The sequence below is a fragment of the Halichoerus grypus genome, chromosome X (genome assembly GCF_964656455.1).
Source record: "Halichoerus grypus chromosome X, mHalGry1.hap1.1, whole genome shotgun sequence".
Classification (NCBI taxonomy): Eukaryota; Metazoa; Chordata; class Mammalia; order Carnivora; family Phocidae; genus Halichoerus; species Halichoerus grypus.
Window position 1 is genome coordinate 56,331,733 of NC_135727.1, and position 25,104 is coordinate 56,356,836.

Here is a 25,104-nt window from a genome sequence, read left to right on the forward strand (position 1 = left end):
TTCTGAAGTGTTTTTCCACGTATTATTTCATTTGACCTCACAAAAATCCAGTGCATTAGGCATGGCAGTAATTATTTCCATATATTAGGTAAAGAAACTCATGATGGTTAAGTGACATACCCAGGGTCTCATAGCTACTCAGTGCCAGAACTATGGCTAGATTCAAGTCTCCAATATGCCACATCACTGACAATACCATTATAGTCTTTCTGGAATAGTGTCTATGGTGTAAGGCTTCTGAGATAATAAAAAAATAAAGAAAGGGAAAATATTAAATATTTTTGATCCAAATTATTGAGATTGTAGCAAATTATATCTTGATTCACTTTTTAATCACTCTTAAATGATCAACTGTTTAAAAGATATTTTATCTTTCATTATTCAAAGATGCTGTGAATGTAACAAGTGTATTCATGTGAACTGTTAAATATCAATATGTTGAACTAACATATAGTCTACAAAAATCCCATCGTATTGTTCTGATGGAATCCAGTGACACAGTAAATGAAGACCCTTTCAGAGAAGAAACTTCTAACACTTTAAGTTTCATTTTGTTGTTCATATTGCTTCAGCACTAAAAAAATGACCACTTCAAAAAGTCATTTTTATTAAGGAGGCATCAACCCCCCAGCTCTCCCTTTTCTATTGACTAATGAAGAAATTCCCAAAAGGATATCTTTTAATTCTTTGTTTTAGATGAGATACTTACCCATCCTCTCTGAATGGTGATCCACCTGAGAGGGAGAGCTGGACACACTGCTGCTGGGGTGGGAGGAAGTCTGACTCCCAGGATGATGATTCTCTTCCAGAGAGGGAACAGGAGAAGGACTCTCTGGGATCCGTTCCTGACACAAGGAAACACAACAGTAAATGTTATCTGTTCACCAAGTTTTTCATGTTGGTTGAGTCCATAATATTTGAAATGTTGACCTCTCAGTTATCCCAAAAGCATGCATGTTCATGATACTTGGTCTTAAACGTGTATCTTTAGACAAATACATATTTTTTGTTCTTTTAAAATTAATGGGATATTATGAGGGCTAAATAGGAGAACGTGAAAGGGCTCAGTGCCATGCTGGATATATGTTAGAGGTTCAAGAAAGGTTAGTTTCCATTTCCTTTCCTAGAAAATTCAGGAAGAATTATGAACATAGGTGTGCAGTGAAGATTACTGTTACTGTAAACTCTTAAATTTATATAAAGTATATGCCAAAGCCTGGAAGGTGATCCTACTCTCTAAAGAAGATCTTCCAAAAGTAAACACTTGAAAACCTAGGAATAAAACTCACACGTAGTGGCATCTGGTAAATATTGAGTCTTTCTGCACAAATAAAAATTATGGAAACTATGGAAACAATATACATGCACTCTATCAGACCTTAGGAATTTATGTTGAATTCTGCCAGCAAAATGGTTTGGTAGTCACAGGACACAATGATAGGTTTTCCAAACTAACACTAAAACCTGTCAATAACAATTGCTTAGTATTATTTAGATTTTTATAGTTTTAAATAATGAATTTGAATAAAAATAAAACATTTATTTTACACACCTTTACAGTAACTGTTATAGTCCTCAAGACTTTTGTGATTATGAATATTGCTATAAAACTCTGAAATTATTCACTATGTTTATACATCACAACTTGATGAATAAATCTGACAATCATTCAATTAATTCAATCACTAGAAGAACCAAATTGCTATGTTTATGCATATATGCAATAAATGCGACAGGGTAATAGACATGCTGGGACAGAGAATGTTTGTTCTATAAAATATTTAGTTCATCCATAATAAATTTCTTAAATATTCTAATTATCTGTAATTACAACATCAGTATTCTAATCATCATAACATTAAGAATTAGTTTTTCAAATAAGTACTTGTACATTTTCACATTGATTTTGCATGAGAGGCCTAAAATTTATAAATTCCCTAAAGAAAACTGTTGTTTGTTTAAATACAAAAGTAATAGCACGAGAGTTAAAGCTTATTATTTCATTAGCAGAAGTTAACATTTTGCAATGTCTATCATTGTAGCAGGCAGAATAGTAGCAGGCAGAATAGTGGCCCCCAAAATGGCCACTCCACATCCTAATGACTGAGACCTATGAATATGTTGCATCACATGTGAATATGTTACATCACATGGTAAATGGATTTTTCAGATGTGTTTGAGAACGTTGATATAGATAAATTACACTTAGAGGCAGAAAGGGAAGGTCAGAGGAAGATATTATGGAAGAATAATCAGAGAAATGTAACCTTTCTGGCTTTGAAGATGGATGAAGGGAACCAGGAGGCAAGAAATGTGGGTGGCTTCTAGAAGGTGGAAAAGCAAGGAAATAGATCCATCCCTGGAAGCTACAGAAAGAAATGCAGCCCTGCCAACACCTTGATTTTAGCTCAGTGGTGTCTATGTTAGACATCTGACCTACAGAACCATAAGAAAATAAATTTGCATTGTTTTAAGCCACTATGTCATATTTTGTTATAGTAGAAATAAAATACTAATACAATCATCAATATAGTTTTGTTTTTAAATGGTGTTTTATATTATTGTTTAACATACAATTAACATCCGATAATTTTAATAAAATGAATAGTAGACTTTGAGTATATTAGCTGCAATATTATATCCTAATTAAATACTGATAATTATAATAAATTTATGTTACACTTCAAAGGCTCTATAACTGTTGTCATACCTCAAAAACAAATGTTTTAAGACATAGAAATATACATTTCATTTATATTTACTATACAGATAAATATCTAGTTGTAACACTACATGTACAGTACAAAATAAAAAGAAACATATAAGCAAAGCAGAAGAAAAGAATCAAGTTTTTATTTTCTAAATAATTACACTTGTATTCCAGAGTGATGGTATGGGGATAGACAGCAAGGTATATACAGCCTTTGTACCACATTCTTTTACTTTCTGAGAAGACTAGTAGTTCATTGATTGTGAAATTCAACTTAAACTGTCATGATCAAAAATAAATTCTTTAAATAGTATATGTACACAAACACACACCAATGCAAGGATTTTTATATATAAGGTCAAAAAAAAATTTTTTTTTTGGCTTTCACTGTCCTCAACGATTCTATGCCAAAATATGTATATAAAGTGTAGAACATTCAGTGTTTGTCTTTGAATTGTAACATTGAAAATTTGTTGAAAAAATATGTAATTCAATGAACTACATTTAGGTTTCATGGGCATCTGAATGAATGGACAGGGACAAAGTACAGCAGTTACTAGACAAAAATAGAACTGAGCAAAAAAATCACTGTATGGTGACAAACAGGAATCATACACACAGCAATATATGCTGTCATAATAAAAATGGAAAATTTTTAAGTTGTTTCATAAAATTGATGGTTTGGAAAAACAAGAGAATCCAACTGACAATGATACTTGCTCTTGTCCACTCTGCCTAATAAAAAATGAAAGCTCATTTTGAATTTTTTTAAAAAGTTGAAAGGACATCTACACAAATAGAAAAATGCTATGAAAATGAGAAAAAATACAATACTATAAAGGAAGATCCCCCCAAATGCTTAAAATTAGTAAAAGATCAAATAATATTAACTCAAATAACTTACTCTTCAACTCCTTCTTTGACATTTTCAACACCATATTAAGTGAAACAATAAACTAACTTTGAAAAAATGATTTATAATGAAGTACTGTATGGTGACTAACATAATTGAAAAACATGATTTAGAGTGACAGTAACATTTTTTTTTTTAAGATTTTATTTATTTATTTGACAGAGAGAGACAGCGAGAGAGGGAACACAAGCAGGGGGAGTGGGAGAGGGAGAAGCAGGCTTCCCGCGGAGCAGGGAGCCCGATGCGGGGCTCGATCCCAGGACCCTGGGATCAGGACCTGATCCGAAGGCAGACGCTTAATGACTGAGCCACCCAGGCGCCCCAGGAATTTATTTTTTTTTAAAGATTTTATTTCTTTGACAGACACAGCGAGAGAGGTGGGAGAGGGAGAAGCAGGCTTCCCGTGGAGCAGGGAGCCCGATGTGGGGCTCGATCCCAGGACCCTGGGATCATGACCTGAGCCGAAGGCAGACGCTTAACGACTGAGCCACCCAGGCGCCCCTAGAGTGACAGTAACATTTTGCATAAAGTAATATATCTGCTTTAAGATTTCATTGCCTGCACTTTCCAAATTCAATCAAGGTTCAGTTCATTGTTATTGTTTTCCTACGGCATCACAGAGGTCAGACTTTTTTCACCATGTAAACTGTATTATATAAGTTCAGTGCCTTATATTGATTAAGAGTTAGGTGGGTTTAAAAATATATATATATCTGTGTAGAGCTGGGAATGTTTAATTTCTCTTAAATAATTAATAGTTGTATGAACAATTTCTTCTTTGCAAGTAAACAGATCCATTTTTCATCCCTATAATCAGTATGCATCTATTTAGCTACTTAACTGCAATATGCTTTGGTTCATTAGGTGGCTACTGTTGTGTCTCAGCCTAGTTAAAATTTCACAGCAAGTTAATCTGTTTTATTACAAATGAGAACACAAGTGATAATGTCCTCATCATTTGCCAAATACAGGGTTAACAGTATTTGCAACAAATCAATAGGGGTATTTAAAAAGGAAAATTGCAACTCTAAAACCCCAATCATTTTTAGTCATTGATGACTTAATTTTATTTGGCATTTATGATTTTACAACCCTGTTACACTTCATGTATTTCATTTGGGCCCATTGACAACAGCTGTAGCTCTTCTGAAACACTACAGGTCTTTTCCAGATTCAAAGTAGCAAAGGGGAGACATTTCCAAAATTGATACATACTTACCCAATCAAATCCCCATTTCCCCTGCAATTAGTAAAATTATCTGTAATAATAACTCAGATTCTAGCATATGAGTATAGCTCAAGGCTTATGCCTAAAACGAAAGAAACATTACAGAAAATGTTGTTAATTAGTACATACTATCCCCTCTTCTATCATACTTTTCCCCTTTTGGGACGTATATATCACAAATGGTCAAAGGAGACATTCATCATATTAAATCATTTGAAAGTACACTTGAACCTTAATAAAAAATAGGGTCAATGCTTAGAAAATTCAGTTTTAGACAAGGTTTAACACAGTCAATTTGGTTTAGGATTTAGTATATTGGCAGTAAAGTATCAACTCTGCCCATTTTCATGCAGATCCTTTATTTCATCTCAATATATTCCTTTATGTCCTTGGAAATATGGTGGTATACATGGAATGTATGAAGTACTAATAAATGCATATTAAACATGTATTTAAATGTATGTGTACATGTGTGTAGTTGCCTTTTACTAACAACTGTATCAATCAATGTTAAATTGTTACCTCTGACATTTTATTATATTATTATCAAGTATTCAGTGTGATTATGTATTATATAATTTGTCTTTTTATTTTTAATTGCAATTCAACTCTCACTGTAATTATGCTTCCAAATGCTAATCTATTAATGAGTTCCTAAAGGATTTAATGGCATTTCACTACTGAGGAGTGGCTTTTGGAAGTTTGTCTGAGTGCTAGATATTTTATCCATGCATTTGTCTTGATATTTCATATTAAATTGATGTGCTCCTTCTTACTGTCACCAGAGTTCTGCAGAAACAGAACAGATTGTAACTTGACAGACTTTAATAATGAAATCAGGGACAGGGAAATGAAAAGTTTATTCATTGTTGCTGCTAACTTGGGTTACTACTATTCCTGAGGAAGAATATGAGGCCCAAATTTGGTTTCTGAATAATATTGGAAACTTGACAACTTATGGATCTTTATAAATCAGTTTAAGAATTAGTCTGTGGGGGTGCCTGGGTGGCTCAGCCAGTTAAGTGCCCGACTCTTGGTTTTGGCTCAGATCATGATCTTGGGGTCCTGGGATCAAGCCCTGCATTAGGCTCCATGCTTAGCAGGGAATCTGTGGATTCTCTCTCCCTCTCCCTCTGCCCCTACCCCTGCTCATGCTCTCTCTCTAAAATTAATAAACAAATAAATCCTTATTATAAAAAAAAGATTTAGTCTGTGTTCCACAATCACCAATTTACAATTTTATTAAAGTTAACATAAACAAATATGGCAGGTTTTTCATGAATTAAAAAAAAAAAATAGGCAGATTGGGGATGCATCTGGAACATGTAACCATGAAACAGTCCAAAATCATAGGCATACCCTGCATGTGATCTATGTTATATTAGGGCAAAGGACCCTTATACATCTTCAATGAGATCAACTTGTTCTGGAAGAGGCCGACAGCTTAAGAGAATCAGTCATAATATCTGTTCATAACTTGCAAATGCCCTCGAGTGGGAAAATGGATAGTTCAGTGGGAAAATACAAGGCTTCCAAATTATGTTTTGGGCTTGGACCTTGGCCATCCACCCAAACACACACACACACACACACACACACACACACACACCTCAGTTCTCACTCAATGCATCTTCACCTTATGTTCTAAAAGACAGTAATTGCTTTGTCTTTCCATAGAGCATTGTTTTTCTTTTTCAAGTTTTATTTAAATTCCAGTTAGTTAAAGTGGAATATTAGTTTCAGGTATAGAATTTAAAATAAAGACACAACTAGTGATTTTTTTCAGTGGATTTAAATTATCATAAAAACCCTCTCTGTGTTGATTAACTTTAATACCAGATGTTCACATGTTAATGCCACTGCCTTGTGACCACTTCCTATCAATTCATTAATTGCCAGCTGCTCGGCCAAACAAAAAGCAGAGCTAATCAGATGGTACTGGTAAACAGCCAAATAACAGTTCTTACTTAAATTTCTCAAATTTGTTATCAGAAAAAACTATGGCACACTGATATTACAAAGTATCCTATGATGTATGGAATTGTTGAATCACTATACTGTACACCTGAAATTAATATAACACTATGTTAATTAACTGTAATTAAAATAAAAACTTAAAAATAGCTTCCCACAAAAAAATAAGGTACTTAACTGTCAAATAGGAAATAGATTTTCATACCAGTCAGGTATTTTACCCATTTTACTCTCAGGATTTTGCCACACTCAGTAATATAACTGAAGGATAAATAGCCTTGCAAGCCTAATGATCATAATGCAATTTCCAGTTCCTGCTATACCTATATTAGTTATTAGATACAAATGCTACTAGCTGAGCCAATAGTAAAGGAATCTGAGGTGGAACTAAAGAATATGTGCTTGGAGTAACAATATTCCCAAACTAATTTTTGACAAAAACAAAAACAAAAACCCAAAAAAACAAAACAAAACAAAACAAAACAACAAAACATTTGTTTGCAACCTGTAATGTCTTTTCCAGTTTTGGAATTAAACTCTGTATCACTAATGATCATTTATGTTAGAAATACTCCCCAAAGTTTAATATCCAATGAATCATTATTTTTAACTCATTCATGCAACAAACATTTTTTAGTGTCTAATGTACCTATTGGGGATGGAACGAAGGTCTATCAGTATTTTCACATGGGATGTAAATGTTCATAGTTCAAACTAAAGACTAAATAATCCACACATATACATTCAAAGATGATTTAAAATAAAATACAAATCAGATCAATTTTGGTATTAGAATAGACACTCCTCTCCAGTCCCCACCAGATCCCTGACTCTTTTTTTTTTTTTTTTTTCCTGCATGGAGATCAAATCAGCCATGACAGGTGAACAAATGCTCTGTAGAGGGAGGGCCCAATACCTGTATATGCATCTAATGGTGGGGGAACCCTTGGTTCTGCTATTAAGAGTTATACAGAAGAATGTATATAAGGGAAGTTACTTCTTTCTCAGGCTAGCTCTTGGCCATGATATTGGTTTCTACTTATTAGTATCTCTATATGGATCCTTGAGTATAAAACATAATAAAATAGAATAATATTTGCTAATATATACTGACTACTAAATGCTAAACACTGTTCTAAGTGTGTTGACAAGCTTTGTCTCATTTAGTCTCATGTTAACACTATGAGGTAGATATAATTACTCTCACCAATTCACTGGAAGATGAGGCTAACTGAGATACAGGTAGATTAATTTGCCTAAAGTCATATAACAAGGAATGGTGGAACCAGAACTTAAATACAGGAAGGCAGTCTGACTTCAGAGCCCATGCTCCTACCCATTAGGCCATACTGCCTCCAATGAAATCTGCTTTTTTTTTTTCTTTTTTTTTGGCATGCTTCCTCTTTTATTAATACTGTGTAACTAAATATAAAATATATACACAAAAGTACACAAAACATTAATGTACAAACTTTCACAAAGTGAACTCACCCATATAACACAATCCAGGTTAAGAAACTAAATACTACCAGCACTTCAGAAGGCTCCCACATGCTAACTTCCAGTCACTAGCCCCTTTCTTCTCCAACCATAATCACTTATTCTGACTTCTAACACCATAGACTAGTTTTCTATTTGAACTTTTATATGTGTTATGCACTCTTATGTGCCAGGACTTGCTATTTTATACATTATATTTATGAAATTCATCTTTATAATTGCATATAACAGTAGTTCCTTCATTTTCTTTAATGTGTAGTATTCCACTGCGTGAATAGATCATGATTGATTTATTCATTCCAATAGACATTAGGTTGTTACTAGTTTTTGTCCACTATGCATAATGCAGCTGTGAACATTTTTGTACATATTTTTCTGGTATACAAATGCATGCATTTTTGTAATGTCATACCTAGAAATGAAGTTATTGGGTTATAGGATACACCTTTTGTTCAATTTTAGTAGATAGCATGTGTGGTAGGCAGTTTCCAAGACGATGCTCAGTGGTCACTGTCTGCTAGTATTCCTGCCTTTGTGTAATCCTTTCCCCTTGAGTGTGGGCTGGGCTTACTGAATTGTTTCTAAGAAAATGAATATGGCAGAAACAATGGCATGTTCTTTTTGAGATTAAGTTATAAAATAGTGATTTCTGTCTTGTGTGTTCTTCCTTACTATCTCTTGGATTGTTCATTCTGGGAGAAGCTGGCTGCCATATAGAGAGGATGCCCTATCAAGAGACTTTTAAAAGTCAAACTTTGAGGCCAGCAACAGCCATGTGAGTGAAGTGGGTCCTTCCCAATTTGAGCCTTGAGATGACTGTAGCCTCAGCTAACACATAACATCTTTTTTTAAAATTATGTTATGTTAGTCACCATACAGTACTTCATTATTTTTTGATGTAGTGTTCCATGATTCATCGCTTACATATAATACCCAGTGTTCATTGCAATACATGCCCTCCTTAATACCCATCACCAAGTTAACCCGTCCCCCACCCCCTTCCCCTCTGAAATCCTCAGTTTGTTTCTCAGAGTCCACAGTCTCTCATGGTTCTTCTCCCCCTCCAATTCCCCCCCTTCATTTTCCTTTCCTTCTCCTAATGTCCTCCATGCTATTCCTTATGTTCCACATATAAGTGAAACCATAGGGGTGCCTGGGTAGCTCAGATGGTTGAGCGTCTGCCTTTGGCTCATTTCATGATCCCAGGGTCTTGGGATTGAGCCCCACATCGGGCTCCTGGCTCAGCTGGGAGCCTGCTTCTCCCTCTCCCCCTGCTCATGCTCTCTCTCTCTCTCTGTATCTCTGTGTCTCAAGTGAATAAATAAAATATTTAAAAAAAAAGAAACCATATGATAATCGAAGACATACAAATGGCTAACAGATACATGAAAAAATGTTCAACATCATTAGCCATCAGGGAAATTCAAATCAAAACCACATTGAGTTACCACCTTACACCAGTTAGAATGGCAAAAATTAACAAGACAGGAAACAACAAATGTTGGAGAGGATGTGGAGAAAGGGGAACCCTCTTACACTATTGGTGGGAAGGCAAACTGGTACAGCCACTTTGGAAAACAGTATGGAGGTTCCCCAAAAAGTTAAAAATAGAGATACTCTATGCCCCAGCAGTTGCCCTACTGGGTATTTACTCCAAAGATACAGATGTAGTGAAAGGAAGAGGCACACGCACCCCAGCGTTCATAGCAGCAATGGCCACAATAGCCAAACTGTGAAAGGAGCTGAGATGTCCTTCAACAGACGGATTGGATAAAGAAGATGTGGTGCATATATACAATGGAATATTACTCAGCCATCAGAAAGGATGAATACTCACCATTTGCATTGACATGGATAGAATTGGAGGGGATTATGCTAAATGAGTCAAGCAATGAAATCTGCTTCTTAATTCATTTAACTTCACTAACAAACTATGATGGTTCTAGCCAGAAACAGTATATAATTCTATAATATTTTTGAGGGTGGATCTTATGTCTGTTTCATTTTTGTGTTTTTGACAAAGCAATGTGACACAGTCCTTTGCACATATTAAATCTTGTGAAATCAGTGAATTCTGTGTTCTTGCCCTTTTTCCAACAAAAAATGATGACAATAATAACTTAATAAGCCAATATTCAGCAATAACTATCTTTTTTTGGCTAACTGCAAGGCTAATTGCAATATACTTACTGATTTTTTAGTCTGTATTATCTTTTTTCCCAAAGATTACCAGTGATTCATGACTTTTTGTCCACCCTACTTAATGCTCTAAAACAGTGCTATCCAATAAAATTTTCAGCAATGATGCAAGTGGCTACTACAAGTATAGAACATTGCATCATTGCAGAAGTGGCCATTCAAGTGACTATTGAGCACTTGAAATGTGGCTAGTTGCAACAGAACAACTGAAGTTTTCATTTCTTTAATTCATTTAAATTGAAATAGCCACATGTGGCTAGTGGTTACTGTAGTGAACAGTGTTGCTATAGTAAATATATTCTATGCATCTAAAACTCATGGTTGGGGTGTCTGGGTGGCTCAATCCATTAAGTGTCTGCCCCCAGCTCAGATCATGATCCCGGGGATCCTGGGATCAAGCCATGCTTGGGCTCCCTGCTCAGCAGTGAGTCTGTTTCTCCCTCTCCCTCTTCCCCTCCCCCCACTCATGCTTGCTCTCTCACACTCTCTCAAATAAATAAAATCTTAAAAAATAAAACTCATTGTTAATTACAATGGTTACATAGTTTACATCCATGGAGATAGGGAAATTTATTAAACTATAAGCAATTTATATATATATATATATATATATATATATATATATATATATATTATATCACTTCTCAGATCCCTAAAAAGCTATGGTTTTCTCTCCTACCTGTGAAAAGAAAATTAAAAAAAGATGACAGCTGTGGTGAATAGACAGCCATGTCTATTCTTCTCTGTGTTAGTTTTCACTATTTGAGGGCATTTACAGGAATCCACACCTCGATTACCAAACATTTCTCACACTGGGGTAGAAATATTTATACATTGATAGAAGAAAAAGGCCCAAATGCAACCATGTTCCTTTCAATTTGACATCAATCTATGTTAAGGCAGTATAATTTCCATTGAGAAACAAACTACTTATTCATTAATTTTTATAGAGTTTTCTCAAACTTTTTGTTAACATGTTATGTTATTCTGAAGGGGCACCTGGGTCTGGGTGGCTCAGTCAGGTAAGTGTTTGCTTTCTGCTCAGGTCGTGGTCCCAGGGCCCTGGGATTGAGCCCAGCATCAGGCTCCCTGCTCAGCGGGGAGCCTACTTCTCCCTCTCCCTTTGCTGCTCCCCCTGCTTGTGCTCTCTTGCACTCTCTCTCAAATAAATAAATAAATAAAAATCTTAAAAAAAAAGAAATAGAAATTAGTGGTAAACTAGTTTGAAAATTTTTGTTTTGTTTAATGGTTATGAAGGGAGATTGGCATGAAGTGTTTGATTTGATAAACATTTCATATTTCATATAATGCTTTAAAAGGAAAGTGTTATCTTGGGGCCAGTTCAAACTAGGGCCAATTGCTAAATATTCAGTAATTTTGTAAGCCAGGTGTTAAAATGATTGTAACTTGAAATCAGCCATGATGGAAATATATACAACACAGAAATTGGAAAATGGTATAAGTCAGAGTTTTTCTTTTATTTTGTCTTGTTTGGGTTTGTTTTTTTTTTTTTTTTTTTTTTTTTTTTTGGAGAACTGGTTTACAGGCACACCATTGGATGCTGGCCCAAATAAAAAACATTGAATGTTTAAGTCTATTATAGGAGTCTGAGGTTTTTATTTCTTTCTAATGTTCAACATTATCTGACTAGGCAAATATTAAGTATATAAATAAGTACACTAAATGCTGTATTTATTTGAGTTTATGAGCATTGAAAGAAACACAAATAGAGTGCTGTATGATAAAAATACATATTAGGTAAAATAAACTCAATTACTGTTGTCTGCATCCCACATAGTTCTTCTAAAGAACCTGAAAAATTAGAAACAAACATATTGCATAACAAAACATCTACTATTAAAATATTAAACAGAGAATGTAGGAAAATTCAAATCATTATATGTAGTTTCCATTCTTGCTATGACTCAGGAACCCGGGTCTTACAGAGTATAAAACAAAATCTGTAAAACCATGTTTTCAAAATAGTACATGAGTTCATTTTGTCTATTTAAATGTTTAATAAAAATTATTAAACTATTAATTCTGTTTATTGTTTGTCTCTCCCCATTAGATTATAAACCTTAAAAACCACCTGATGCATAATAGGGACTCAATCATTGGAAAACAAAAAATTCGGATGGACCCACAGACTTTTTAAACTAGGTATCAGTGGCTTATTCTGATTCAATTAGTTAACAAATGGGCTTATTAACAAATGACAATTGAGTCTACCTGAATTAAAATGAGGAGCTAACATGACATACATTAACATAAACTGTTTTCTGATATAGACTCAATCAGAAGAACTGTAAACACAGAAACAAGTGTAAAGAAAGTGAGATATATATTACAGGAAGGAAAACTGAAGTGCAGAAATATTAAAATAGTTGCTTCCAGACCTTTAATCAGAAATGTTAAGTGCTAGAAATTAAATACGATTTGTAGGCCAGCCATTCACTAACTTGATAACCTCTATCATATAGTCCTAATATTCAAATCACATGTTGTAAGACCAGCTTCCAAAGGAAATTGGAATCAGTCTCATGATCATCAGTGGCAAAGCACAGGCATCAGCTTAACACAGACTATGCTAAAGAAGAGGAGCAGGTGTTTAGAAGGATATGAAACCTTCTTTTAATATCACAGCATGTTGTTGTTTTTTTTCCAGGGACATTTTTAAATGATATGGAAAAAAGGTAAAGCTTTACTTGAAGGTAAAAAAAAAAAAAAAAAGAAAAGAAAAGATATGTAAATAAGAATAATTTAAACATATGAATAAATTTGGTAGCTCTTTTTGTGAACTTTCATAAATTTTAATATAACTAAACGTGTATTTTGGACTTTTTGTGTAATGTGTCCTAATCTTTTTCTGTACACGTTTCTGATACAAATTTATTTTTGTGCAGCCGAGGTTTAAAATGCTGAACATAGGAGTACCTGTGTGGCTCAGATGGTTAAACATCTGCCTTCAGCTCAGGTCATGCTCTCTGGGTCCTGGGATCGAGCCCCACGTTGTTGGGCTCCCGGCTCAGCAGGGAGTCTGCTTCTCCCTCGCCCTCTGCCTCTCCCCACTGCTCCTGCTCTCTCTCTCTCCAATCAATGAATAAAATATTTAAAAAATGCTGAAAATAAGGATATAATGGAAATACCAGCAGATCATTAACTGTAGAGAAGCTAGCAAAGGTGACACTATAATCACATTAGATTGTATATTCTGTGGATTGAATATCTCCCCTAAATTCATATGTTGAAACTCTATCCTTAATGTGAAAGTATTTGGAAATGGGACTTTTGGGGGGGAATGAAGTCATGGGTTGGGGGAGCCCTCATGATGGGATTAATGCCCTTTTAAGAAGAGATATGAGAAAATTTGCTTCCTGTCTATCTTTGCCATGCTTCCTGTCTATCTTTGCCATGTGAGAACACAGTGAGAAGGTGATCATCTGCAAACCAGAAAGAAAGCTCTCACCAGGAATCAGAAGGCACTTTGATCTTGGACTTTCCAGCCTCTAGAACTATGATAAATAAATTTACCATGTTTAAGCTACCTGGTCTATACTATTTTGTTACAGCAAACCACTGAGTTAAGACAATATAATACACAGCAAAGATGGTGAATCAGGTTATTATGGCTTTCCCTAATTCACAGTGGATTTGCCAGAAAGAAATCAAGTTTCATAATTATGACATTTCTTTCAAAATGTTCAATGTTAAATTTCCTGATCATACTTTGGAAGGTCAATTGACTCTAAATGGTCAATATCATATAAAAGATATGGTGACCTCAATTCAAATATTTTGCAAAACAATGAGCAATACTAATTAAAATTTCAATTTTTTGTGCCAAACTGCTGGGATTAAAAACAAATCTGTAAATGGGAGAGGGAGGAAGATGGAAGATGGTGGTGGAGTAAGTGAACCCTAGGCTCCTTTCATTCCATGAACACAACTAGATAATTATCAAATCATACTAAATACCTCAGAAATTGACATGAAAACTAAAAGAACAAATTCCACAACTAAAGGTAGAGAAGTGGGCACATCAAAGAAAGTAAGGTGCAGAGATGTGGTTTAGGGGAGAAATGGATCCTGAGTGTTACAGAAGGGAGGGACCTGTGATCACAAGAAAGGACCATGAAAGAAGACCAACAGGGGAACACACAACAAGAACATTTCCCCATAGCCATTGGTTTGGAAAATGAGGTGGGCTGAATTCAGTGAGTTCTTGCAACCAGCAGGGCTTAAAGCCTGGAGTTTTAAAGGTCAGTGGGCTTGGCTGGGGTAGAGTCCTGAGGGCACTGCCCTTCTCCTGGAGAGAAGGCAGGCAAAGAATCCAAGGGGTAGATGTCATGGAAACAGTGATCTGAAGAATGCTTGGGAGCACAGTGGGAGATGATTTGCTCTTATTGGAGCATGTCCAGAGAGTCAGCATTCACAGACAAGCCTCTTCTGGAACAATGGAGCTGGCTGATGCCATCTCCCTCTCCTGCACCTCAGCATAAACACAAAGCTACCAGCAGGAAGTAGCCCAGAACCAGCCCTGGTTCCTAATTTGCTTACACCAAGCCCTACTCCCCTGCTGTGGCAAGGTTTTCCCTTCTCACTCAAGCTTGCCTCAGTTTCAGCACAGAGTGCCCCTCCCAAAAAAGATGAGTGTGAACACCCACCCACACCAAGTCTCCTGACCTGAGAGTTCTGCGGGGCCTCAGTTCTGGTGGAAGTGGTGTCAGGTCTCATTTAACAAGCAGACCAGGGCTCACCTTGTTAAAACTTGACACATTCAGGCTAGGGACCAAACATTGTCCATAGCAGGCCAGTAAAGACTATACAGACAACTGGCCTGAAGGAAAGAGCAACCAAAACACAATAGCAGAGCACACATAGCACACACAGGAGACACTCCCTGAAGCACTAGGCTGGGCACTACATGACCTCTTCTTCATAAGGCCATTACTTTCAGGAGCAGGAGACATAACTGCCTTTTCTAACACAGAGAATAACACAGAAACTTAGACAAAATGTGAAGATGGGGGAACTTATCCAAAATGAAAGAACAAGATAAGGCCATGGTGAGAGATATAAGCAAAAAAATAAGAGTGACAAGTCTGATTGAGAATTTATTTTTTTCAAAGATTTTATTTATTTATTTATTTGACAGAGAGAGAGAGAATGAGCAGGGGGAGGAGCAAGGGAAGAGGGAGAAGCAGGCTCCCCATTGGGCAGGGACCCCAATATGGGACTTGATCCCAGGGGTCATGACCTGAGCCAAAGGCAGATGCTTAGCCAACTGAGCCACCCAGGTAACCCTGATTGAGAATTTAAAGTAACAATCATAAGGATATTCACTGGTCTTGAGAAAAGAATAGAAGGCATCACTGATACCCTTACCACAGAGATAAAAGAGTTAAAAATGAATCAATCAAAGATGAAGAATGCAATAAAGATTAAAAACAAGCTTGATACAAAGAACAGGAAGCTGGAAGAAGCAGAATGAATTAGTGGTCTAGAAGAGAAAATAATGGAACACAATGATGCTGAACAAGAGAGAGAAAGAATTATGAAACATGAGAATAGACTTAGAGAACTCAGTGACTCCATCAAACGTAATAACATTTGTATTATAGGAGTCCCACAAGAAGAAGAGAGAGTAAAGTGGACATAAAATTTTTTAAAGAAATAATAACTGAACACTTCCTTAATCTGGGGAAGAAAAGAGATACCCAGATCCAGAAGGCACAGAGAGCTCCCATCAAAATCAACAAAAGCAGACCCACACCAACACATATTTTAGTTAAATTTACAAATTGATAAACAGTGATAAATAATCTTAGTAATAAATAATCTTAAAACCAGCAGGGCAGGGCGCCTGGGTGGCTCAGTCGTTAAGCGTCTGCCTTCGGCTCAGGTCATGATCCCAGGGTCCTGGGATCGAGTCCCACATCGGGCTCCCTGCTCTGCGGGAGGCCTGCTTCTCTCTCTCCCACTCCCCCTGCTTGTGTTCCTGCTCTCGCTGTGTCTCTCTCTGTCAAATAAATAAATAAAATCTTAAAAAAAAAAAAAAAAAACAGCAGGGCAAAAGAAGTCCTCTACATGCAAAGGAAGACCCAGAAGGCTAGCTGGAGATTTCTCAACAGAAGCTTGGCAAGCCAGAAGGGAGTGGCATAATATATTCAAAGTGCTAAATGGGAAAAATCTGCAGCCAAGAATGTTGTATTTAAGAAAATTATCATTCAGAATAGAAGGAGAGATAAAGTTACCCAGACAATAACTAAAGATCTAACAATTGTAAATATTTATGCCCTCAACTTGAAAGGATGCGATAATATAAAACAATAACAAACAAAAAGGAATTCATTGATAATAATACAATAATAGTAGGGGACTTTAACACCCCACTTACATCAATGCACAGATCTTCTAAACAGAAAATTAACAAGGAAACAATGGCTTTGAATGACATTGGAACAGATGGACTGAACAGATATATTCAGAACATCCACTCCTAAAACACAAAGTACATATCCTTTTCAAGTGCACATAGGACATTCTCCAGGATAGATCACTGAATCCAACAATATATTAAAAAAAATCTTTCATCATGATCAAGTGGAATTTATTCCTGGGTTGCAAGGGTTGTTCAATATTCACAAATCAATCAATGTAATGTATCACATCAATAGTAGAAAGGATAAGAACCATATTATCATTTCAATAGATGCAAAAAAAAACATCTGACAAAGCACAACATCTATTCATGATAAAAAAAAAAAAAACACCCTAAAAAACTGCAGGTTTAAAAGGAATAAACCTTGAGGCACCTGGGTGGCTTAGTTGACTGTGTCTGACTCTTGCTTTTGGCTCAGGTCATGATCTCACTGGTCCTGAGATCAAGCCCTGAGTCGGGCTCTGCACTCAACGGGGAGTCTGCTTGAGGATTCTCTCCCTCTGATTCTTCCCCCATTCTCATGTTCTCTCTCTCCCTCTCTCTTAAAGAAATAAATATTTAAAAGAAAAAAAAAAAGGAACATACCTTAACATAATAAAGGCCATATATGAAAACCCACAGATATTATCATCCTCAATGGGGTGAAACTGATAGATTCTCCTCTGTGGTCAGTAGAAAGACTGAGATGTCACTATCACCACTGTTATTTAACACAGTACTGGAAGTCCTAGCCACAGCAATTGGAAAACATAAAGAAATAAAAGGTATCTAACTTGGCAAGGGAGAGGTAAAACTTACACTATTTGCAGATGACATGATACTATATGTAGAAAACTGAAAAGGCTCCACAAAAAAAAGAAAAGAAGAGAAAAGAAAAATCCTGCTAGAAGTGATAAACAAATTCAGTACAGTCACAGGATACAAAATCAATGTACAGAAATCTCTTGCATTTCTATACAACAAAAAAGAAGCAGCAGAAAGAGAAATTAAGGAATCAATCCCAATTATAATTGCACCAAAATCCATAAGGTATCTACAAATAAACCTACCCAAAATGTGTAAGACTTGTACGCTGAAAACAATAAAACATTGATGAAGATGACACAAAGAAGTGGAAGGACATTCCATGCTCATGGATTAGAAGAATAAATATTGTTAAAACGTCTATACTATCCAAAACAAGATACACATTTAATGCAATCCCTATCAACATACCAACAGCGATTTCACAGAGCTAGAACAAACAATACTAAAATTTGTATGGAATCCCAAAAGACCCTGAATAGCCAAAGCAATCTTGAAAAAGAAAAGCAAAGGTGGAGGCATCACAATTCCAGACTTCAAGTGATACTACAAAGCTGTAGTGATCAAAGCAGTATGGTACTGGCACAAAAACAAATACATAGATCAAAGGAACAGAAGACAAATCACAAAAATGAACCTACAATAATATGGTCAATTAATCTTTGACAAAGTGGGAAAAATACATAATGGGAAAAAGGCAGTCTCTTCAACAAAGGGTGTTGGGAAAACTGGACAACAACTTGGGAAAAAATGAAAATGGACCACTTTCTTACACCAAACATAAAAATAAACTCTGAATGGATTAAAGACCTAAATGTGAGACATAATACCTTTAAATCTTAGAGGCAAACACAGGCAGTAACCTCTTTGACATTGGTTTTCTAGGTTTGCTCCTGAGGCAAGGGAAACAAAAGCAAAAATAAACTATTGGGACTACATCAAAATAAAAAAAACTTCTACACAGTGAAGGAAACAATGAACAGAACTAAAAGGAAACCTAAGGAATTGGAGAAGATATATGCAAATGACATATCTGATAAAGGATTAGTATCCAAAATATATAAAGAGCTTATAAAACTCAACACCACAAAAGGGAATAATCCAATTAAATATAGACAGAAGACATGAATAGCCATTTTTCCAAAGAACACATACAAATTGCTAACAGAAACATGAAAAAATGCTCAACATCAATCACCAGGGAAATGCAAATCAAAATTACAATGAGATATCTCCTCACACCTGTCAGCAAAGCTAAAATCAACAACACAAGAAACAACAGGTGTTGGTGAGTATGTGGAGGAAGGAGAACACTCTTGTGCTGTTGGTAGGATGCAAACTGGTGCAGTCACTCTAGAAAACAGTATGAAGATGCCTCAAAAAGTTAAAAATAGAACCACCCTACAATCCAGCAATTGCACTACCAAGTATTTACCCAAGGAATACAAAAATACTAATTCAAAGGGATACCTGTACCCCGGTGTTTATAGAAGCATTATCTACAATAGCCAAATTATGGAAAGAGCCCAAGTGTCCATCAGCTGATGAATGGATAAATAAGTGGTACATATATATAGAGTGCTATATTATTCTGCCATAAAAAAGATGATATCTTGTCATTTGCAATGACATGGATGGAGCAGAGAGTATTATGCTAAGTGAAATGTCATTTGGAGAAAGACAAAAAACATATGATTTCACTCATATATGGAATTTAAGAAACAATACAAATAAGCATATTGGAAAAAGAGAGCAAGGCAAACCAAGAAACAGACTCTTAACTATGGAAAACAAACTGATGGTTACCAGATGGGAGAGTGGTGGAGGGATGAATTAAATAGGTGATGGGGATTAAGGAGTGCACTTGCTGTGATAAGCACTGGGTGTTTTATGGAAGTGTTGAATCTCAATGTTGTAGATTTGAAACTAATATTATATTGTCTATTAACTAACTGGAAGTCAAATAAAAACTTAAAAATCTGTAAATGTAAATAGAGAAAACATTTTGTTTAAATAGTCCCCATAGCCTCCAAACAGTAGTATATGAAAAAGTCTCAATTACCTAGGTTTGCCCACTACCAGTAGGATTCTAATAGATTGAACTTGAAAGTTTTCTTCACCAAGAAGCATATTGAAAACAAATTTTTATTAAAATATACATCAACTGAAGTGTGAAATTTGTCCTTATAGCTTAGTATCATATTGATAACTATTCTTGAAAGGAGTGCTAAAAATTTCAATATATTAACACCCATTTGGCAATTAATTAGAAAGTTTTTATTATGCTATTTCCTGTGAATTATTTTTAAAACTAATAGTTACAATTATATAATAATATCTTCGCAAAAAAACAAACAACGTGGAAACAATTTCAAAAGCCTCTCACTATTCATGGAAATCAACTCTTTAAAAACAAAACAAAATAAAACTTTTTTTCTTCATTTCCCTACCATCCTCTGATGGAAATCTACTTCTATAGATCTTTAGAAAAATTTTATCAAAGAGCATTCAAAATAAATATATTGTTTTCAACTGACTTTGTCAAAACAATTATATGAAAGTAGATCTAATTTTCATATTTGTTAAGACTTAAATAAGCATGTTATCTAATATCAGCTTTTAAAAAGCAATATCCAATTTTATGTCTGTAAAGGTTCTGACTTTTTCTAAAGTTGCATATGAAATAAATCAGCAGTAGAAAATATAGTTTTATTGCCTTACTATGTTAACAATATTTGGATTATTTAAGGAGAATATAATTATCCTTTCCATTTCCATCATCATCACCACCAATAACCAAATGCTTGTCATGAACTCCTCCCCAAATGCCTCTTCATTCCAAATAATGGCGAAGCTACCAAATGTCCCAAGCATTCAACCAAAATGTAGCTGATTCAGTTTGAATAATCATCATTAAGAAAGCTAAATAAATGTATTTTTGAAAAGCCATAAACATGCCTCTACTGAAAGTGGTTTTTCATCATTTCAAAGCAAGTACTTTAAAATATGGTTTCTTTCTTAATAGTTTTCTAATTTTGTGTGAGGTCACATTTACTTAGTAGGTCACCCAATTTCAAAATCATGGGAAACTTATTCCATCTTTTAAATATGTTCATGGATGATTTTTTTTCTCAAAGATAACTTTGTTTCCTAGTTTAACCTCTGATCAAATATTCAAACAACAAAGTTTTGATTAGCTACGATAGACTGATCTATTGAGGGCTACAATCTTTGCGGGAAGCATACTTCTACCTGGCCATATAAATATATATGGAGCTTAATAAAAAAATATCAATTTGTCTTGTTCTTTCCTACAAAGTTTAGGTCACAGATTTTCCTCATTATTTTAAAAATCCCCAAAACTGGAAGCTAATTTAAAATGAAAAAAAAAAATCCAGAATTTCACATTTCCTCTTTCTTTTACATTCCCCCATGTACATCTATTACAATCATATCAATATTGCCAAGGTCCAGGTCAAATCCAACAACTGTAATGCTTTTTGTGATTTTTTCCCCCTCTTTTTGCCAAGCTAGGTATAATAAGTCCCTCCTCTAAATTCCTATAACACGTGATGATATTCTATGCCATTCATCACAGTCTGTCTTGTTATTGCAAGCTAAATGGGTACTTGTTTATATCACATTTAGTTTGTGAGTACTGGAAGTCAGGGATTATGTCTTCTTTACCTATATCCCATATTGCCCAATACAACATGTAAACATCAAGAGTATAATATTTGTTGAAAAAAATAAAAGAACAAAGGGACAAGTTAATGGGTTGCTCTTATTAAATATTACTTTTGATCCTATGTACCCTTATATCACCTCCTTGCCAAAAGAAAAAAAATATTATAAAAACAAGTTTACATGATACTTGGAGAGAGGGCAGAGAGGCACTATGCCAAACTAAAAGAAGACATCAGGACAGATTATAAAATATTATTTGTGTTTCATTACCCAATGGTCATGAAATTTTGAAAAAAATAGTATTCTAATGATGATAATGATAATGCTATAAATTATCATAAATATTTGCTTAATGTTTCACAGTTTTTAACCTATGTTTTACTCACATTATCTCTGGACAGCCAGTGAAGTAAGTGGGATAGATTATTACTATAACATTTAGTTTACAGTTGAGGAAACAAGTTCATGCAGGTTAAATGTCATATCCAAGGTTATTGAGCTAAAGTGGCAGGATCAGTATCAAAACTTAGGTCTTTCTGACTACAAGTCCTGCATGGTATATACTACCCCAGAACTGCCTCCCAAACACCAAAAAGAACACAGTGTTTACTTTATTTCACCATAGCAATGGTAATGATTTCTGAACACTATTCTGTGCCATTAGTCTTGCTATGCCTCCCACACACTGTGTTCATGATTACAAGACATGAAGGTAGAATTAAAGGTGAGATCTGTGGTCATGCAATAAAAACAAACAAACAAACAACAACAACAACAAAACACTTTAGCAGGCCTAGTCAGAAATAAAATCAATACTATATGCTAAGCAACTGAGTCAATGAGCTGTGTGTTTATACTGAAGATTCAGTGGTATTGCTAATATTTTCTCAAAATGTACATGTAATTAAAACCTGTGTCCTCTTCCAAATCACGGTTCTTACCTTTATAACAGAGGCCCCAGCTCTGGAGAGTGGACTGTGAATCTGGGCTGCAGCAGCCATGTTGGCAATAGTATTAAGATGGTTCATCTGATTCATTGCCATGGCAACTGATGCAGGAGGTAAGCTGACTGGAAGTAGGGGATGAGGCATCATCATAAATGGCAGATCCAGTCCTAAAAGAGACAGTGTATGTTAAATTGCTACATCTGGAAAAGGAAAACCACATCAAAATTGATGCTACAAAATAGCAAAAAAAAAAAAAAAAATTATCTGAATTCATTCTTGTTGGCTTTTTTTTTTTTTTTAAATCAAGTTTTATTATATCCTAGTATCTCTTTGGGCAATTAATGGTACCTAGGATTTAATATTGCTTTATACTTTTTCAAAATATTCCTATATCCATAAACTTTTATCTATTCCTTGTTCTTGCTCTCACTCTCAAAATATTTATAAGACACAATTTGTTTTACCCATAAAAATAAATAAAAATCTTTAAGCAAAACATCATTTTGTTTAATAAGTAACTTTCTTTTTAATCATTATAACATAACTGATGTGTTAGTAGCATCTAACTTAACAGTGGTCCTGTTAAGACAGGATGTAGATTCCCTAAGCTTCAGAATTATTAAAGAAAATAAGACTTGGAAAAAAAAGAAAAAGAAAATAAGACTTGGAATATGTTCTTTTTTAAAAAAAAATATTTTATTTATTTAGTTTAGAGAGAGAGCATGCGAGTGAGGGCAGAAGCAGAGGGAGAGAGAATCTGAAGCAGACTCTGCACTGAGTGCGGAGCCCAATGCAGGGCTCAATCTCATGTCCTCGAGATCACTACATGAACCAAAACCAAGAGTCTGATGCTTAACCAACTAAGCCACCCAAGTGCCCCTTGGAATATGTTCTACCCTTTTAGTTATAATCTCTAAGATGAATTCTGTGGCTCTAATTTGAATCCTTTATCAATAAGGAGTAACTCCCCTATCAAAATATTCAAACTATTTTCAGTTTAATAACAAATATCAACATCATTGAGTAGTATCTAGAATTCTGTTTGTTTTCTTATGCAAGGTGAAATAGTTTTCATACATTTTAAATTTCTTAATATCTTTCAAGTATTATTTACATTACACTTGTGGTAGCCACAGATATGTCATCATGAAAAATGTAACAAATTAAAATTGTTGTCTACTTACCCCTTATGAGGTTGGGATTTGTGAGGAAACATCTTTGAGCAGAGGCTAGGGAGGGTTAGCCTAATATTACAGATATTAACATCACTATGATAAGTAAACCATAGTACTTTACAATATATTTTAAACTATTGCCTCAACAGTAATCTTGCCTTCATTTGAACAGAAGCCCAGAAACCAGTAATATTTAACAGATGTTCTGAAACATCCTTGCCTATAATTTTCCTAAATTATTACATATTATAGAAATCTACAATGGATAGTGTTTATGTTGATCCCACATACAATTATCCACTATTAATAATATCCTTTTATCCTCTTTGCCGTCCCCTCATTTTTTCTTGCTTCGAAAATCACAACAGCTAGTGGACAACAATGAATCAATAGGAAGTATATTCAGAGTCCCCCTGTATACAGTAACAGTAATACAAACTTTCAAAACACATACTTTTAGTGCAAAAAGCAGGCTAGAAAAAAATGCTATTAGTTGACTTAAGGTCTGTCACCTGGGCTCAACAATGATGGTTGAATTAAAGCCATTAACAACAACAACAGCAGCAACAACAACAACAAAAGCATCAAAATTGTGCAATATAATAAAACACACTTAACAGGTCTCATGCAACACTAAAGTGTTAATCTCAATTGAAGGAGCTCCTATATAAATAACACAACAGTCACCAATATTCGTGATAAAAACAACCATAAAATGTACTGTTAATAGAATTACACAAGGGTTTAATAAAGGTTAGAAACTTAAATTCTGCATGGAAACCAAGAAGGAGAACATAGTCTACTTCCTATGACTGCAAATCCCCATAGAATATTAATAAAATATTTTAAACTTTCCCCCTATCAATTCACTTATGGCTCACTACCTCTAAATCCTTTTAAGGAGCAATCTGTCAAACCCAACTTTTCAGTTGTGAAATTTCCTTCTGTGATTATTAATTTATTAGAGAAGCCTCAATACAGTGTAAACACTGAATTAAAAAATGGCCTCTGCATCCCCTTTTAAACTACAAGTTTTTCAGTTAGCCTTCCAAAATTACTTTGATGTATATGCATTTTTATACTATACTCATCATATGACTTTGCTATAATGATATTACATAACACATATTAAATTAATCACTGTTTATCTTTTCCCTAAACCTTCACTTTATGCTCAACATAATAGTAACCATCAATGACGTAAATAGGTTTCTATATAAGGCTCTCATTTACCCAAGATAATTATAGATCTCAATTCTTCTTTGCGTACTCAGAGTTTTAGTAGAAAAATTGGTCAAACTGCAGATGAAAAGTAGCCATCAGTGCCTCCCTTCGCCACACAAATGCTTAAATACGCCTTCGTTCAATTTACATTTCCCTTAACAGTGTAATAATCTGTCCTCATTCTCCAAAGATTTTCAGCATCATTCAGACACCAACTGGCCATATCAAGTCATATGTCTACTTAAAGTCCAATTGACGTGCAAACTAAACACAGATTACAAACAGAATTTAACAGCCT

General features: G+C 34.9%; 1 protein-coding gene across 5 annotated transcripts in view; it reads right to left on the reverse strand.

Moving 5' to 3' along the window:
• The window catches only part of DACH2 (dachshund family transcription factor 2), an 890,246-nt gene that overhangs the window by 117,058 nt on the left and 748,084 nt on the right, over positions 1–25,104 (reverse strand). For all 5 annotated transcript variants that reach the window (XM_078064867.1, XM_078064865.1, XM_078064864.1 and 2 more), the window contains exons 6-7: positions 22,402–22,574; positions 710–845 (exon numbers count right to left, since the gene is read on the reverse strand). In XM_078064867.1, coding sequence (XP_077920993.1) covers positions 710–845; positions 22,402–22,574 — 309 coding nt within the window. The remainder of the gene's footprint in view (positions 1–709; positions 846–22,401; positions 22,575–25,104) is intronic.